General features: G+C 47.3%; 1 protein-coding gene across 11 annotated transcripts in view; it reads right to left on the bottom strand.

Moving 5' to 3' along the window:
- Window positions 1–11,822: 11,822 nt before the first annotated feature.
- The window catches only part of CAMK2D (calcium/calmodulin dependent protein kinase II delta), a 257,409-nt gene continuing 251,445 nt past the window's right edge, over window positions 11,823–17,786 (bottom strand). For 10 of the 11 annotated variants that reach the window (XM_007670171.3, XM_029077180.1, XM_029077179.1 and 7 more), the window contains 2 exons: window positions 15,671–15,932; window positions 11,823–13,862 (listed from right to left, as the gene is read on the bottom strand). In XM_007670171.3, the coding sequence (XP_007668361.3) occupies window positions 15,700–15,932 (233 nt within the window). In that variant the 3' untranslated portion in view covers window positions 11,823–13,862; window positions 15,671–15,699. The remainder of the gene's footprint in view (window positions 13,863–15,670; window positions 15,933–17,786) is intronic. The other variant, XM_029077177.1, reaches the window with a different exon arrangement.

The raw sequence follows: 17,786 nt of genomic DNA, 5'->3' as shown, positions 1-17,786 counted from the left end.
GTTTAGTACCCGGTTCAACCAAGAGGTAGGTGCAAAATGAATCGTCACCCTGCCTGCTGCTTTTGCACCATCTCGCCCTTACTCTGCTCCACCACCGCTCAGCCTGTCATCACTTCTGGATTCTGGGCCAGAGGCTGCCCCGCCCCAGGACACGGTGCGTGTCGGGGTGGCGAACGGCGCCCTATTCTGCTCCCCGGATACAGCCGGAATCAGGGTGGGTGGTGCCCACTCCAGCGGCTGCTCTTGCCCTCTCTCCGGTAACCCGGAGGGTGGGTTGTCCCTTTCCTCGCCCGGTGAATTGCCCGTGGTGGCTCCAGCTTGACCGCCGCCCCCGCCCCCCAACCTCGGCACCCGTCTGCTGCTCGTTGGTGGTGGCTAGAGGCGGGCAGCGTGCTGGGAGGAGGGCTGGGGGGGGCTCACCCCCGGAGCCCGCTCCCATGGGGGTCAGTCACATAAGGGGTGGGTTGTTCCCCTGAGTCACCTTGCCACTCTCCTACTTCACCTGGCCTGCATACTTTGCCTCTAATGCCAACTTTCTCACTGTACCTCGATTTCGCCTACCTCGCCACCAACCTCTCACCCATACCCTGCCTCGGGCCTGGAATGCCCTCCCTCCTTATATCTGAAAGACAATCACTCTCCCCTGGCTTCAAAGCCTTACTGAAGGCACATCTCCTTCAAGAGACCTTCCCTGACTAAGCCCTCCTTTCCTCTTCTCCCACTCCCTTTTGCGTCACCCTGACTCGCTCCCTTTATTCATCCCCCCCCTCCGGCCCCACAGCGCTTACGTACGCATCTTTAATTCATTTATTTCTATGAACGTCTGTCTTCCCCTATAGACGGTAAGCTAATTGTGGACAGGGAATGTGTCTGTTTTTATATTGTAGTCTCCCAAGCGCTTAGTACAGTGCTCTGCACACAGTAAGCGCTCAATAAAGCAGCGTGGCTCAGTGGAAAGAGCGCGGGCTTTGGAGTCAGAGGTCATGGGTTCAAATCCCGGCTCGGCCACTTGTCGGCTGTGTGACTTTGGGCAAGTCACTTAACTTCTCGGTGCCTCAGTTACCACATCTGTAAAATGAGGATTAAGACTGCGAGCCCCACGTGGGACAACCTGATTCCCCTGTGTCTCCCCCAGCGCTTGGAACAGTGCTCGGCACGTAGTAAGCGCTTAACAAATACCAACATTATTATTACTATTATTAACTTCACTTAACTTCTCGGTGCCTCAGTTCCCTCATCCGTAAAATGGGGATGAAGACTGGGAGCCCCACGTGGGACAACCTGATTCCCCTGTGCCTCCCCCGGCGCTTGGAACAGTGCTCGGCACATAGTAAGCGCTTAACCAATACCAACATTATTATTAAATATGATTGACTGACAGGACAGAGAGCAGCTCTGGCTCATCCCACTGTAACCCTGTGAGGAGGATGGGAAGTGCACATCCCGCCAGCAGAAGGCAAGGAGTACAACCTTCGTCTTGGCTCCACTTGAGACTCGTTTTGGGCTCTGAGGGGTGGTACTGGATGTAGCTGGGGCTGCCCATCCTAATCTTAAAAGCAAGGGGGCATAGCAAATGGTCCCTGCAATACTGCATCCAGGGGGCTCAAGACTGTGGGCCACCAACCCCACCTCTGGATCACCCTCCTAGCCCATTTCCGCTCCTCTTGCACTCCTGCATTTGAATGCTGTTGAATCTGTAAAATGGGGATTAAGACTGTGAGCCCCATGTGGGACAGGAACTGTTCCCAACCCAATTTGGTTGCATCTAACCCAGCCCTTCTTAATACAGTGCCTGGAACACAGTAAGTGCTTAACAAGTGCTACAATTATTATTGCTATTATTTTAAGGGGTGCAAATTCAAGTGTCTAACCTTCTTCACCTGTTAAATGTCCATTAAATATCTTTCTATCCCCTACTTAGACTGTGAGCCCAGCGAAGGACGGGGACGGCGTGGGACATGGTTATCTTTCATCTACCCTAGCGCTTAGTGCACAGTAAGCGCTTAACAAATATCAGCACTATTATCAAATTATCACTCTGTCCTAATCCTTTTTGATCTCTTGGCCACCCTTAACCCTGCGTACCCTTCTTCATCCTTGAAACACTTTGAGATCTTCATTTCACCAACACGGTAGGTCAGGAAGGTGAGATTACGTGCTCCGCGCGTAATAAGCCGTCAATAAGTACAATTGATTGACTGACTTTCATCCACGGCCCAGTGCCCAGGAATGGAAGTTTAAAGGGCAAAGAAATCTTCGGGAGCTCTAGGGTGAGGCAGGGAACACTCCAACCCATCAATCAATTGTATTTACTGAATGCTTACTTTGTGCAGAGCACTGTAGTGAGCACTTGGGGAGAGTCCAATAGAACAGAATCAACAGACACGTTTCCTTCCCACAATGAGTTAACGATCTAGAAGTGGAGACGGACATTAATATTAATAAATCATGTATAAAATATAATTTAGAGATACGCACACAAGTGCTGGGGTTACGGGTGGAGAGAACATCAACTGTCCAAAAGTCACGGATCCAAGTGCATAGATGACGGTAGAAGGGAGAGCGAGCCGGAGAAAACAGGGATTAACGGGGGAAGGCCTACTCTTCCTGTTCCGGAGGACTTGAGTCGAACCTCCCCACGCTGGGCACTACAACTTTAAAAGACACATGCAGTGTGGTCTAGTGAATAAAACATGGGCCTGGGAGTCAGAGATCCTGGGTTCTAATCCCGGCTCTGCCACCTATCTGCTGCTTGACCCTGGACAAGTTGCTTAACACCTCTGTGGCTCAGTTTCCTCATCTGTAAAATGGGGTTGACTGTGAGCCTAAGTGGCTTCATTTGCCATCGTCCTTCACCTGTGACCTGTAGGGTCAAAAGATGAGTGCTCACGCTACTGGAAAATGCCACTGTGAATGAGCACACTCTGTTCCCTTGGACCACTTTCGGCATGCTAATCTTCTAAAGCGGGGATTTCCAAGCTCTTGAGTTCGGCTGAGTGAGGAGGGAGACAGGGGTGTGTGGTGAATGCCTTACCATACATCCACTTGGGAGCAGGTTCGATCAAAAAAGGCATTTTTCCAATGTAAATAGACACTGCCTGATCTCCTCCTTTGAATTTGTGGTTAGTCCTCTTATCACAGAGGGAAACCATCTCTGTTTACCTCAGACCGCAAGACCTTGGGAGTGAATCGCTGCCCTGGGCCTTTCCGACATATGGCAAATCATAGTGAAACTTGTGGTATCAATGCAGTAATAAAAATGATCTGGCCCTTGCAAGGGTGAAAAATCACAGTTCAGCAGACCCTAAGCACTTCTCAAGCGTGTAGGGCAGTGCGACTCGTCTGGTCCTAGGGGCTGGCGTTCCTCTGAGTTCCTCTGTGACAGAGGGACCATTCGGCTAAAGCTTTCTCAAAACGTGGAGTGCTGAGAGGATACCACAGGATCTCCTAGGTGTCACCATCACCACTATCTTCAAATAGGTGAGGTAATAACAATGATAATGACAATACTAGTAATAACAATTGTGGTATTTATTCAGCGCTTACTATATGCCAGGCCCTGTACTAAGCACTGGGGTAGATCCAAGCAAATCGGGTTGGATGCAGTCCCTGTTTCACGTGAGGCTCCCAGTCTAAATCCCCATTTTACAGATGAAGTAACTGAGGCACAGAAAAGTGAAGTGACTTGCCCAGTGGTGGAGCCAGGATTAGATCCCATATCTTTCTGACTCCCGAGTCTGTGCTCTATCCACTGGGCCACGCTGCTTCCCTAACAATAATAACAATAGCGGTATTCGCTAAGCACTTACTATGTGCCAAACACTGTAATAGGCACTGGGGTAAATATCAGTTAATCGGGTCAGCCGCCGCCTCTGCTCACACGGGGCTCCTAGTCTAAATAGTAGGGAGACTAGGTATTTGTTTAATCCCCATTTTACGGATGAGGAAACTGAGTCACAGAGAAATTGAGTAAATAATAGCAATAATAATAGTATTTGTTAAGTGTTTACTAAATGTCAAGGACTTTACTAAATGCTGGAGTATGTACAAGATAATTAGGTCCCACATGGGGCTCACAGTCTAAGTAGGAGGGCAAACAGACACTGAAACTCCATTTTAGAGATGAGGGAACTGAAGCACAGAGAGCTTAAGTGAGTTGCCCAGAGTCACCCAGCGAATAAATGACAGAGGCAGGATTAGAATGTGGTTCCTCTGACTCCGAGGCCCGTGATCTTTCCACTGGACCATGCTGCTTCTGAGATGGGATTGCAACAATTATCAGGGCATCTCATAATTCTCATTGCCCGCAAGATCTTAGCCAGAGTCCTTTGGAGTCAGCTACTAAAGAATATCATTCACTCAACACCCCTGGAATCACACTGTGGCTTCAGATCCCAGACTGACACAGTGGACAAGATGTCTGCTGCACCTCAAAGATCCTGTGTCTACCCCAGTGCTTACAATAGTGCTTGGCACACAGTATGCGCTAAACAAGTACAATGATGATTATTATAATCTGTTAAGCACTTTACTATGTTCCAAGCACTGCACTAAGGGCTGGGGTTGATAAAAAATATAATCAGGAGAGACAGAGACCTTAACTCTCACAGGGGTCATTGTCTAAGATTTCTGCAACAGAGAAGGTAAGTGATTTGCACAGGTTACAAGTAAGCAAGTGGCAGAGCCAGAATTAGCCCCCAGGACTGTAAGCTTTCCCTTAGACCACTCTCTTCCCTCTAGACCGTTAGCTCTTTGGGGTCAGGAAATGGGCCCGTTTATTGTTCTACTGTCCGCTTCCAAGCACTTGATACGGCGGTCTGCAGACAGTAAGAGCTCAATAAACACGACTGACTCCTTCAGGTAAGCCTGGAAATTATCTGCCACATCATCGAGTCACCACCACCTCATCCCCTCCACTGTCAGGAAACACTTCCTAGCTAACGAGAGGATTAGTTTTGAGCCTGTATCGTTCACCACTTGCCGTTAATATCTTTCCTTTTCCAAGTGACCCATACCGACACAGCATCAGCGAATGGTGCGCACGTATGCTTCCACTTGGCTATGAAGAAAGACGATGAAAGCGGGCCATTTGCTAGTCATCTGCTCTGTTGAGAACTGTGGTTACTGTTGTGGTAGAAAAGGGTTACTATTGAGATGTTCCCGAACGGGGAATGTCACCGGCTCTCCAAAATAATGACGCGATTGTAGGCGAGGAGCAGAGGATGGGTCAGACGTTTTGGAGAGAGACAGGTACCAGTTGGAAATTGTCTAGGCACCCAGAGCTCATTTTGGGCAGGGAATGTGTCTGACAACTCTGTTATATTTTACTTTCCCAAATGCTTAGCACAGTGCTTGGCACACGGGAACTGCTCAATAAATACCATTGATTGACTGATGGAGCTGGAGTTGACCAGCTGGGAGCTGTCCTGCGCCCTGGCCATGGCAATCAGACGCACAGTGGCAAAGATGATGATTTTTACATAGCGAGGGACTCATTTGGTCATGATAAGAATTCGTAACATGCCAGTGAAGACTAAGTCCACAGAGTGGACAGTATGGGCAGAGAAGTAAATCACCGACGTGGCTCCGCTTTCTGGGCGGCGTTCACCTGAAGTGCAGAGTATAAAATGTGAAGCCTCAGGGCAGACAATCATATTGTGGCCACGTCCTCCCGCGGTCCCGGAACGCCCTCCCTCCTCACCTCCGACAATCTAATTCTCTTCCCCTTTTCAAATCCCTACTTAAAGCTCACCTCCTCCAAGAGGCCTTCCCAGACTGAGCTCCCCCCTTTTCCCCTCTGCCCCCTCTACCCCTCCCTCACCTCTCCGCAGCTAAACCCTCTTCTCCCCCCTTTCCCTCTCCTCCTCCCCCTCTCCCGTGCCACCCCCTCAGCACTGTACTCATTTGCTCCACTGTATATATCTTCATCACCCTATTTATTTTGTTTATTTTGTTTAATGAGATGTACGTCACCCTGATTCTATTTATTTGCCATTGCTTTTATGAGAGGTTCTTCCCCTTGACTCTATTTATCGCCGTTGTTCTTGTCTGCCTGTCTCCCGCGATTAGACTGTAAGCCCGTCAAAGGGCAGGGACTGTCTCTCTCTGTTGCCGACTTGTACAATCCCAGCGCTTAGTACAGTGCTCTGCACATAGTAAGCGCTCAATAAATACTATTGAATGAATGAATGAATATTTATTGAGCCCTTACTGTAAGAGCACTATACTAAACACTTGGGAGAATACAATATAACAATGTAACAGGCATATTCCCCACCCACAGACTTTACAGTCTAGAGGGGGAGACAGACATTAATAGAAATAAATTATGGATATATACATAAGCGATGAGGGCGGGTTGGGGGGGTGAGGGGATGGTGAATAAAGGACGCAAATGGGGGCAAAGCAGAAGGGAGTGGGAGAAAAGGAAAGGACGGCTTAATCAGGAAAGGCCTCTTGGAGGAGACGTACCTCTTCTGAAGGCTTTGAAAGTGGGGAGAGTAACTGTCTCAGTAATAACTATAATGATATTTGTTACGTGCTTACTATGTACCAAGTGCCAATTTAAGCGACGGGATAGATACAAGCTAATCAGGTTGGACACCTTACCAGTCCCACATGGGGCTCAAAGTCTTAATCCCCATTTTACAGATGAGGTAACTGAGGCACAGAGAAGCCAAGTGACTTGCCCAAGGTCAACAGCCGCCAAGAGGAGGAGCCGGGATTAGAACCTAGGTCCTCCTGATTCCCGAGCCCATGCTCTATCCACCAGGCAATGCTGCTTCCCTCTCTTCCCCAGACGCTTGCTGCCGTCTCTTGGTCTTTGGATCTTCGGTTAGAGTGGGGTCTCTGTCGGGGGACAAGGGTCTAGGGGGGACCCAAGCAATAACCTTCAGTGTAGTCACATAACAGGTGTCGGTTCCAATGGGATAACTTTGAACTGCTCTGAGCCAGCAAAAATGATAATAATTATGATATTTCTTAAGTTCTCATTACATGCCAGACACCGTACCACCCGAACACCACCGGCTTCGTCTTCGGGCGGGGAACGTGGGAGGAAGCATGTGGCGTCCTGGATTACAGTTTACGATAAACACTCATTAGTCATAGTGAGGGCAAAGTGATTACTCTATCGAGCAAGAGAAATGGCTCTTCCATTGTGAGGGAAACTGACCTGAAATTTATTTCAAGTGTGAAGTTTCTATCACAGTAAATCAGGTTGGATGTTTTCGAGTTGTGTGATCAAGAAAAAACGGTATGCTGTTTCCATTTTACCTGGAAACATTTAGTATTCAAGGACCGGAGATGACCTAGACAATAGCATAAGACAGCACTGCAGACAGAATATTTATACTAACCTAGAGCCCAAATAGTAGTATCGCTAAGAGTTCAACATCTCTGCCACATTCCATGTACCTCCACCCATTGCTACCCTACCTTTCTTTTTTTTTTACCTTTTTTTTTTTTAAAAAAAAATGACATTTAAGCAAGTACGGTGCTTACAGTGCCAAGCACTGTACTAAGTGCTGGGGCAAATGTAAATAGATCAGGTTAGATACAGTCCATGTCCCACATGGGGCTCACAGTCACAGTCCCCATTCTGCAGATGCGGTAATGAGGCACAGAAGAATTCAGTGACACGCCCAAGGTCACACAACAAACAATTGGCGGAGCTGGGATTAGAACCCAGGTCCTCTGACTCCCAGGCCCATACTCCTTCCACTAGGCCACGCTGCTTCTCCTTTTACTTTCCCAACCCCCTCTCAGGTTTCCTAGATGCTCCTTTCTTCTGTGGCTTCCCAAATCCTTTAATTCATTCTTTGAATTGCATTTATTGAGCGCTTACTGGGTGCAGATCACTGTACTATGTACGAGGGGAGTACAAAGAAACGATGAACAGACACATTCCCTGCCTACAATGACAAAGTTAAGCATTCTGCTACTCCCATGGCTCGAATCCCACCTCCACCCCCAGCCCTTCCAAGGTTCTATATTTCAAAACACCCCTCAATCCTATGATGGTGGTGTTTGTTAATCCTTCACTCCGTGCCAAACACCGCGTCACGTGCCTGGCAGATACAATACAATCGGATCAGACACAGTCGCCGTCCCACATGGAACTCACAGTATAAGGGGGAGGTTACCGGCCTGCCTCTGGCCTGGAACGTCCTCCCTCCTCAAATCTGTCAGAAAGTTACTCTCCCCGCCTTCAAAACCTCATCGAAGGCACATCTCCTCCAAGAGGTCTTCCCTGACTTAGCACCCCCTTTCCTCTTCTCCCACTCCCTTCTGCTACACCCTGACTTCTTCTCTTCGTTCTTCCCCACTGGCAGCCCCACATCACTTCCGTTCATATTTGTAATTTATTTATTTGTATTGATGTATGTCTCCCCATCTCAAGAGTGTAAACTCGTCGCGGGCAGGGGATGTGTCTTGTTCGTTGCTGTAATAATATTAATAAGTATGGTATTTGTTAAGCGCTTACTAGAGCCCCCAGCATTGTTCTAAGCACTGGGGTAGATAATCAGGTCGTCCCACATGGACGCTCACAGTCTTAATTCCCGTTTTACAGCTGAGGTACCTGAGGCATAGAGAAGTTAAGTGACTTGCCCAAGGTCACAGAGCAGACAAGTGGCAGAGACGGGATTAGAACCCACATTCTCTGACTCCCAAACCCGTGCTCTTGCCACTAGGCCATGCTGTTTCTGTACATGCTGCTCTCCACAAGCTTCTCTACATGCTGTTTCCCAAGCACTTAGTACAGCACTCTTCACACAGTAAGCGCTCAATAAATGCTAGTGAATAAATTGAATGAATGAATGACAGGTCATGACCCCACTAGCTGCACTGTGACTGACGTCGAAATGTTGCAAGGCAGTCATGACCTGAACGGACCCTGTGGCTGACCTAAAGGAGAGAGGCGTGGGAGTAGGGCCGCGGGCCCCGGGGGTGTGGCGGTCTGGGACCCCCAGTCCAGGTACCGGATCAACCGAGGCCAAGCACTAGAGGAAGCACGCCGTGTGTGGCTTTTGCTTCAGCCCTCCCCGCCCTCTCCAGCCCGGCAGGTCAGGACCCCTGGCTGGTTTGAGGTTGTCAGAATCACTTTAAATAGTGCACTGGGTCAATTACAGGAGACCTTTACCCCAGTTGCCCAGAATTGTGCAATGTCAATTAAAGAGTAATATAGAGTCATTAATGCATTTATATCGTGTCAGAGAGATGCTGGGATATGGTAGCCGGCCAGCTTTTTGTTCAAGGGAAAGAAAACGGCCACATTGGCTCACCCCGATGACTCTGCCTTGTGACTGGAGAGCCCTTCCCCCTCCCCATCCGATCATCTTCCTTTTTTCCAGTGGTTCCGCTCTCCCCACATCCCAAAACCAGCTCCCGCCCCCTGCTCAAAGGCAGTCAATGTTGTAAAGTCAGAGCCAATGATTTGAAAAGCTAAAATGGTGTCATCTTAGACACCGATGTTCAGCTGACCTCAAAACATTTCATGCTTAGAACTGTCTGTAGCCTGTCTTGTCCCAGGCTCTTCTTACCCACACCCCACTCCCTCCCAGCTCCTCCCAGTCTAATCGACCCCCCCCCCGGTAGGGTACTTACACACGGCAGCAATGGAGGCAAGCAGCTCTGTGTAGACCAGAAAACACAGGTGGATGTGTGAAGGGCCGCCAGGAGACCAACACCGGTCGGTCGTAGACGTGGAGGCTGATGGTTCATCAGCCGGGCAGGAGGCCAGAAGGGCAGAGCTGCCCAGGGCCAGAGGCCAAGGTGCCAATGTGAGATTGGACTCCTTGCCGACCCTTGTCTGATGAAAATAGACGGGAGGTAACCAGAGGTGAGCGGACGGCCTGAGTCTGTGGATCTTTGACCGTCAATGGCTGTGGCAGGATGGTCCCGGGGAGGCGGGAATGAATCAGGATAACGTGGATCAGTGTTAACAGGGGGACGGGCCAGAGGCTGAAGAAACCCAGAAACAGATCTGTGTGTCCAAGTGGGTCACCGGGGGGGTGTGTGGGGGAGAAGCAATCCGGTGATTTGGGGCTGGCATTTTCTTCTGATCCCATCCTTCCTGGGACACATCCACATCCACCACCACCATTTCACCAACTACCACCAAGGGGGACCTTACCTGATCCATCAGATCTCTCATTCCAAGCATCCACTCAGTCACCAGAAAAGACCAGCAGGTGACCTGCTCTTCCAGAATGGAAAGGAGACCCCCATTTCCTCGGTTATGCCCCCCGCAGATGGTTCAATCAAACTCTAGCTTGGGTTTCTTCCGGTAGATTGGGGGGCAGGGGAGGAGCAAGGAGTGTCGACTGCTCCTGGTGGGCAGGCAATGTGTCTTTTTATCCCAGATGCTTAGTACAGTGCTCTGCACACAGTAAAAGCTCAACAGATACAACCGACTGACTGGATTAGACAGGGGCTCTGCTCTGGCCCCAGCTGGGAGTCGCTATCGACGCTGGCACGCTCTAATTCTTGCAAAGCCCCCCGCTTTCTCGGGAGCGATACAAGTTAGGAAGCTTGCAAATTAATGTGGATCAACAGACTGATCATCAAGCCTGTTTCTAAATATAACTGATTGCAGTCTTTGGAATAAAAATTCTTATGTAAAAAGTAGTGATGTTTGTCGCTGACTTTGGCAGCAGGAGTCAAATGCCATAAAAATCAGGTGACCTTTTCTAGGGCTGCCCATTTTACAGTCTTATCTACAACTGTATCTGAACGATTCACACCCTGCAATGTCCCAGCTTCAATATAGCTTCAAACACTGCATGGAATCAGGGAAAGAACATCTCCCTTTGTCTCAAGAAAGATACTGGGACAAGAGTTTGCATTTGGGGGCTTGGAAATAGGAACTGAACAGTAGCTGAGAATCTGACCCCTTTAGGATTTCTCATAAGCCGTTACAGAATACCAACCACCCTATTTAAATGTAAGGCTGAGTTTCTGGCAGTCTGCCAGGTTGACCTTGCTTTAAACAATCTTGCCATGCTAATACCTCCCTCAAGTCATCTCTCTCAGAGTCAGACCCATAAAATATTAAGAAACTGAGGTCTGGGATTAGATTTACACAAAAGTGGGCAGAGGCATCACAAGCATGATGAATTATTAAAGTAGCAGGTTATATTGCTGACTGAACATAATCTGCTAGATGCTACCCCCGCTAATTCTTGTAAGACAGGAAAGTAAACGCCTTTAGGCATCCAAGATCAGCATCCCCCCGCTGCAGCACGACCATGCCTATGGGATGCTACATCTCCCCTGCCTCAACTACCCCTACATTTACAGGCCGTGCTTGAACTTGAACTCGGCGCCAGGCCCTGGCCAACTCCAAACATAGCCGTTGACAATCGCCGGCCCCCACTGAAGGTTCTTTCACAATAAACGCAATTCTTCTCCACACCGAGGTGACAGAGTGAGGTGAAAGAAGCCCAAGGAGGAGTGTGAGAGCTTGGCAGAACTTCCTAGCAGTCCGTGCACAGGAGGGCCCAGACAAGTGGGACCCGTATTCCCGGTGAGTCTACTCCGGAACGTGTAGTGAACTGTTTGGGAGCCACTGGGATGTCAGGGATTAATTTTGGTCTGAACCCATGCAGGCCTGGTTCAAGGAGAGCAAGTGGAAGATGGCTATCTCCTCTACAGCCCCCATGGTGCACACTTTGGAGAAGGAAGGAGTGAATCTGGGCCTGAATGGAAATATTCAATTAAATCACTCACCCTCTACTTCGATGGCTGACTGTGGCATTAGCTATTACCCGCTGGCAATATCTCAGGCTCCGGATTCCTCATGAGAAATGAAGACAGGCATATTTTCAGCAGAAATCACTAATTTATTCATCCTTAAATATATCAATCGGTCATTTACCATTATGGCAAGAAATATGTACACTGTGTCCCATGGTAAACTGCAGTGTTTCAAATGACAGAATATAGGTGTATAATTCAATTGTGGTGGAGAGAAAGACTTGCAATTTCCTCACGTCTTAGTGTGGAGGACAGATAAGATCTACAGGAATACTTCAACACCACATGCTATGTTAAAAGTGTAAAAAAAAACCAAAACACCCTACACCTATTTTTTTAATTGAAATACACTTATGCCACTTATAGCCGCTTCACAAAAAAAAAAATGAAAAAAAAATGAGGCCATTACTTTTTCACAGATCCCATTGGCAGGTTAACATGGCTCAATACATTTACTTTATGCTTATTTTAAATATATATTGTTTGAAATCATGTGATAATGATCAGAAAAGCTTCAATCCATCTACCATACATCCACTAGAACAACATCTAAAGGTGTTAAAGAACTTGGATTAGTAATCAACACAGAAAGGTGAAATGGTATAAATCTGGAAGGGTTTCGTTCTGCTTTTAAAAATAGGCTGCGGCAGGTTGTAAACTGTCTACACTAAAGAGAACGCCGATGGAGACATCATGCACTAGGTAGCTTTGCAAGAGAGGGACTGAGTCCTAGAGGAACTGAAAGATGATCAAAAGGGGTGCCTATCCAAAACACCTAGAGTTTCCCTTTCTTTTCGCTTTAAGTTGAAAAACCCCAACTGCTTTCAGGCAGAGACTGCCGTGGCTATACTGGAGAGGCCAGAAGAGTTCGGGTCACAAAATATTGGTTCTCGAGAGGTCTTGGACCTGGGAAAAGGCTCCCCAAGTTTATACGGGTCTCTGCAGCCAGAGAAAAACAGCAAGTGACCCTGCACCATTCCGCATATCAGATTTTCCATACATCAGGTGTAGCGGCACAAAACCGTTGTGCTAACGTGTTATGAATTTGGTGACCTCCTGTTTGCCACTCAGGTAGGAGAGAAATATCAGAGCTACACCAGGTCGCGATTTGTTTGCAGTCTAAGCTTTTTAAAAGCCTGATTTTTCTACGACATTTAGAACACATAAACCATGTTAGAACAAGAGCAGAAACAAAATTAAAAAACCCTCTAGTCTCCTTAATAAAATTACTGTACACCCTGAATGTGATCCAAAACTTTACCTTATTCTTCAAGCTTACAGAAATCTTTATTCCACTTACTGTTTATCTGTCCCCGACTTTCCTCTTTCCCCCTCTCACAACATATTCTCAGCATAAAAGCAGATCTAGCATATAGATTTGAGAAAGATGGAATACAGTCGATTAACCAGAATGGCATGAAGGCATTCTAACGAGATCAAGCCGGTCAACGCTGTGATCTTTTTCCAGTTTATACAGCTTGAGCACTTACTAAGACGGCTTTTGCGGAGTTAGTAAGCCAACAGCTTCTCGCTTCCACATTCGTCAGTAACTGTTGTCCACATTCTGTTGCGATTAAACCGTTTTACAGTAACAAAGCTGTCAGTGAAAATATCCAACTCAACTATGACCATGAAAGAAACCCGAAGGGTTTTTTGTTTTGTTTTCTTTTTTAAACAAACTAGCAAGTATAGAATTCTAAAAAATTTACAATTCTTTTACAAACTGTCTAGAGAGTGTTCAATTGAAAGTTTGTCGAAACTTGGCATAAACGGAGAAAAATGACAAATGAGCTGTAATTGGTTCGTTGTGGTTGGGTTACTGCCTCCCTCTCCCCACCCTGCCCCCTCCCTCCCCCCCACGGTTTTTTTTTTTTTTAATCTCATCATCAATTTGAATTTGCCTGGAACATCCCCACTGGTTGAAGTGTAAACAAAATGTACAGATGGAATATACAACAAAATGATGCATCACATATGCATTACATGTGGGACCTTCACAGCTTCATGCACTTGGAAACATGCATGAAGAGGAGGGAAGTCCTGGGTGGTTACCATCCAGGCTCCTTGCGAACTGAGAATGCAGGACTGGCACTGTTGATTTTTAGCTGAAAGGAAAAAAAGGGGGATGGGGGTGGAAGAAGGGAATGGAGAGAGACAAAAGAAAAATGACTCATTGTTGATTTTCCAATTACAAGCCCCTTACTGTGCCAACTGACCTCTTGGAAACCAAAGCAGTTGCTATCCTATTTGTCAGAAGTGCTAATTCGATGTTATCGAAAAATGATCAAGGCCAGATTAAAACTGGAAGGTACCGGTTCACTCAAAGAGGCCCAAGTTGCGGACAGATGTAAACCTAACGTCTCAGTCACTGGGTTGAATCAGCGGGGATGATATCCTTTCAAGTTGAAGTCATTTTTCTAAGCAAATACAGACATCCAGAGGGTGGCTCTAAAGCAATGTCCTATGGGCTCATCTCTATTTTTATGATACTGATGTGACCACCTTGCACACTGAATATACTCTTTGGGTTAGCAAGAGGCCTAGCTGACCGGAGATAGAGAAACAGCTACGTTCTTTAAATTTTGGACTCATCGTAGGTTGAACTGAGAGCCCTCCTTCCTGCAGTATTCACTGCACCATAGCGAGGAAACAGCATCTATGGCATTCCTAGTTGTGCTCCTACTAATGGGCTCCGCGTCCCATTTTCCCAAACCTTCCCAGGTTCCTTCATCATGCACCCGGCACCCCCCACCCTCCCGGATTTTGAATTTGACCTGGCAGTGTTAATTTCCTGTACTGAGGTTCTTTGAGGAACTGCTGGGTGTGGAACAATGGCTGCCAAGTCATCTCGCAAGCATGCCGTACTCTGGCTTTGGGCACAGCGGTTCTGATGACCAGCTAATCGACTTAGTTTGCTGAGGAGTTTTTGGATCTGGTAGGCAAAAGGCGCAGTGCACGGTGCCAGTTGGCCCAAAAGAGAGAGACCCGATTTGGTGTTTTCACTGCACCATGGTTATTAGCACCACGAAGCACTCATACTTACTGTATGAAAGTCACCAAATAATCTGCAACTATTTCTCCTACCTGTAACTACTTGTAATATCTGTCTCCGCCTATAAGCTCCTTGTGAGCAGGGATCCCGACTATCAATTCTGTTAAATTATACGTTCCCAGGCCTTTAGTACAGTGCTCCGCACACACTAAGCGTGCACAGGGAATGTGACTGTTCATTGCTCTAGTGTACTCTCCCGAGCACCTAGTACAGTGCTCTGCACACAATAAGTGCTCAGTAAATGCAATTGGATGAATGAATGAATAAAAACCCATTGATTGATTGATTGAAATGAAGGCTACAACCAAGATAAACAAATTAATTGGACTTGGTTAAAACGATTTTGGTCTCAAGCTTGTTGCTTCAGGGTAGCATCTAGTACATTTCTTAAAAATAAAACAAGTGCCGAAGTGGCAGAACGCTGGTCTGCGAGCCAGAGTACTCGGGGTCCAATCCTAGCTGTGCCGTTAGCCTGCAGTATGACCGAGGGTGAGTCACTTAAACTCTTCACTACCTCAGTTTCCCCATCTGTAAAATGGGGGTAATAATACCTGCCTTCTATCCCTACCTCGCAAGGTTGTTATATAGACTGAAATGAATTAATGTGACAGCGCTATGGCAAAAGAAAAGCAAGGTATTATTATTCTCCCTCTGGACTACGCTCATTATGGGCAGGGACCGTGTCTGCTGATTATGTTGCACTGTGCTCTCCCAAATGCTTAGTACAGTGCTCTGCACATAGTGAGCATTTGATAAATATCACTGACTGATCGATCGATCTCTCTCTCTCGGGCCACCCTACAGAAGACAAGCCATGCTTTCGATCCATGCAGGAATAAAGAAACTTGATCGCGGACATACTATGAAGGAGGCCGCCTGCCGGGGAATATTTACTTGATGGGCACGGTGGGTGACCCCGAACGGTGAAAGTGAACATTCTGCCACTTCCCATCCCGACGGTGCCAGACCCGAGTTTCTTCTGACTGCATGGTCTTCGGCATCCCGCTGCCATCCATATACTGGGTCAGTCGGATGTAGGCTATGCAAGCGGCGTCGTCGCCGACCAGGTGGACGTGAGGGTTCAGGATAATGGTGTGGATTGGCTTGTTGCCCTTAGATAAAGCTAAAGGAGAACAAAACGAAAGGGAGGGTCAGTTGCTTCTGAAACCCATTTTGGAGTCAGTCACCGGGGCACACTCGTCTTGGCTGTTTAGTCAACTACTGAAATACAGTCTGTGTGGCCTCAGGCAGCCCGCTTAGCTTCTCTGTGCCTCAGTTTCCTCATCTGCAAAACGGGGATTAAGACTGCGTGCCCCATGTGGGATAGGGACTGTGTCCAAACTGACTAGCTTGTATCTACCCCAGCACCCGACACACAGTACAAATACTATTAAAAAAACCCAGCAACTTCTAGTCAATCAATCTGTCCTACGTGGGTAGGGATCCTCAGATCAAGTATGGAAGCGGCGTGGCCTAGTGGATAGAGCATGGTCCTGGGAGTCAGAAGGACCTAGGTTTTAATCCCGGCTCTGCCATTTTGTCTGTCGTGTGACCTTGGGCAAACCACTTCTCTGTGCCTCAGTGACCTCTTATGTAAAATGGGGATTAAGACTGTGAACCCCACGTGAGACATGGACTGTGTCCAACCTGTCTAGATTGTATCTACTCCAGAGATTAGTACAGTGCCTGGCACATAGTAAGCGCTTAACAAACACCATTAAAAAACAAAACAGTAAAACTCCAATCTATCAATCTTTCTATGTGGGCAGGGCTACTCCATCATGTAAAAAATGCCAATGTTAAACCCACAGCAGGCAAATGCTACAACATTGTCCCACATCTCAATCAGTGAGGAAAGGGAAATCAGAGATGCACTTAATTGGGAAGTCAACTAGGACACAGCTAAGGAATCCAGTGACCAAGACCAGCTATTTTCCCCTCTTCATATTTTGCTGTGCCTAGTAATACTCCTTAAACCACATGCTTCAAGGGAGTCACAACTTCCAGAGAAATGGAAGAACGGAGTAACAGACACAACAGCATCACTGGTTTATTTTTTGATTCTGATTAGCTCCAAGATGAGTCCATGTTAATTTTCCCTTGGTGACCCACAGCATCAAAGACAAAATCAGCACTTTAGCTGCCATTCAAATTGCTCTCGCTTTCCCGATCTATCAGTGTTTTCTGTCAATTATCTGGGAACCAGAACCATTTTCCATTGCTTCAAGTGGCAGAGAGGGAAAAAGAGAGAGAGAGAGAGAGAGAGAGAGGGAGAAAAAGAAACAGAGGGGAAAAAAAGAGAGAGAAAGGTGGTTAGAATTTCAAGGTTACGGTAAAACAAAGAGCATAGCTGTCCTTGCTCTGCTCATGGGATCTATTCTAAGAGAAGCTGGGGTGAGGTTCAGGGAATGAGTGTAGAAATGTTCAGAAGGGTTGGATTCCAGCCCAAGGAATGTCACTTTCGTGACATTCCAGCCCCAAACCCAAACTGTGCAAAACTTGAAGTGATGCAAAAATCTGTGGAAAGCAGAGGGTACTTTCTGCAGCCAGGCTTTGCTGAAACTACTTAAATGAGAAGGAACATGGCCAACTGGATGGAGCATAGGGTGGGGTGTCAGAAGGACCTGGGTTCGAATCCCGACTCCACTATGCGTCTGCTTGGGCAAGTCACTTCACTTCCTCTGTGCCTCAGTTACTTCATCTGTAAAATGGGGATTGAGACTGTGAGCCACATGCGGGACAGGGACTGTGTCCAACCTGACAACCTTGTATCTACACCAGCGCTCAGTACATTGGCTGGCACAGAGTAAGCACTTAACAAATACCATAAAAAACCCAAAGAACTAGCCAGTCTGTTCGCCCGAAAGAAAAGCTTCATTTCAAGGCCTGTAAAGCCACAGATTAAGGTCTCCAAGAACTTTGATAACATTCTTGAAATATAAAAATCAATATCAATCCGCTGACTCGGCAGCTTTTG

This window comes from Ornithorhynchus anatinus, chromosome 12, assembly GCF_004115215.2.
Source record: "Ornithorhynchus anatinus isolate Pmale09 chromosome 12, mOrnAna1.pri.v4, whole genome shotgun sequence".
Classification (NCBI taxonomy): Eukaryota; Metazoa; Chordata; class Mammalia; order Monotremata; family Ornithorhynchidae; genus Ornithorhynchus; species Ornithorhynchus anatinus.
The sequence above is the reverse complement of the archived record's forward strand: the minus strand, read 5'-3'. Positions and strand labels throughout refer to the sequence as shown.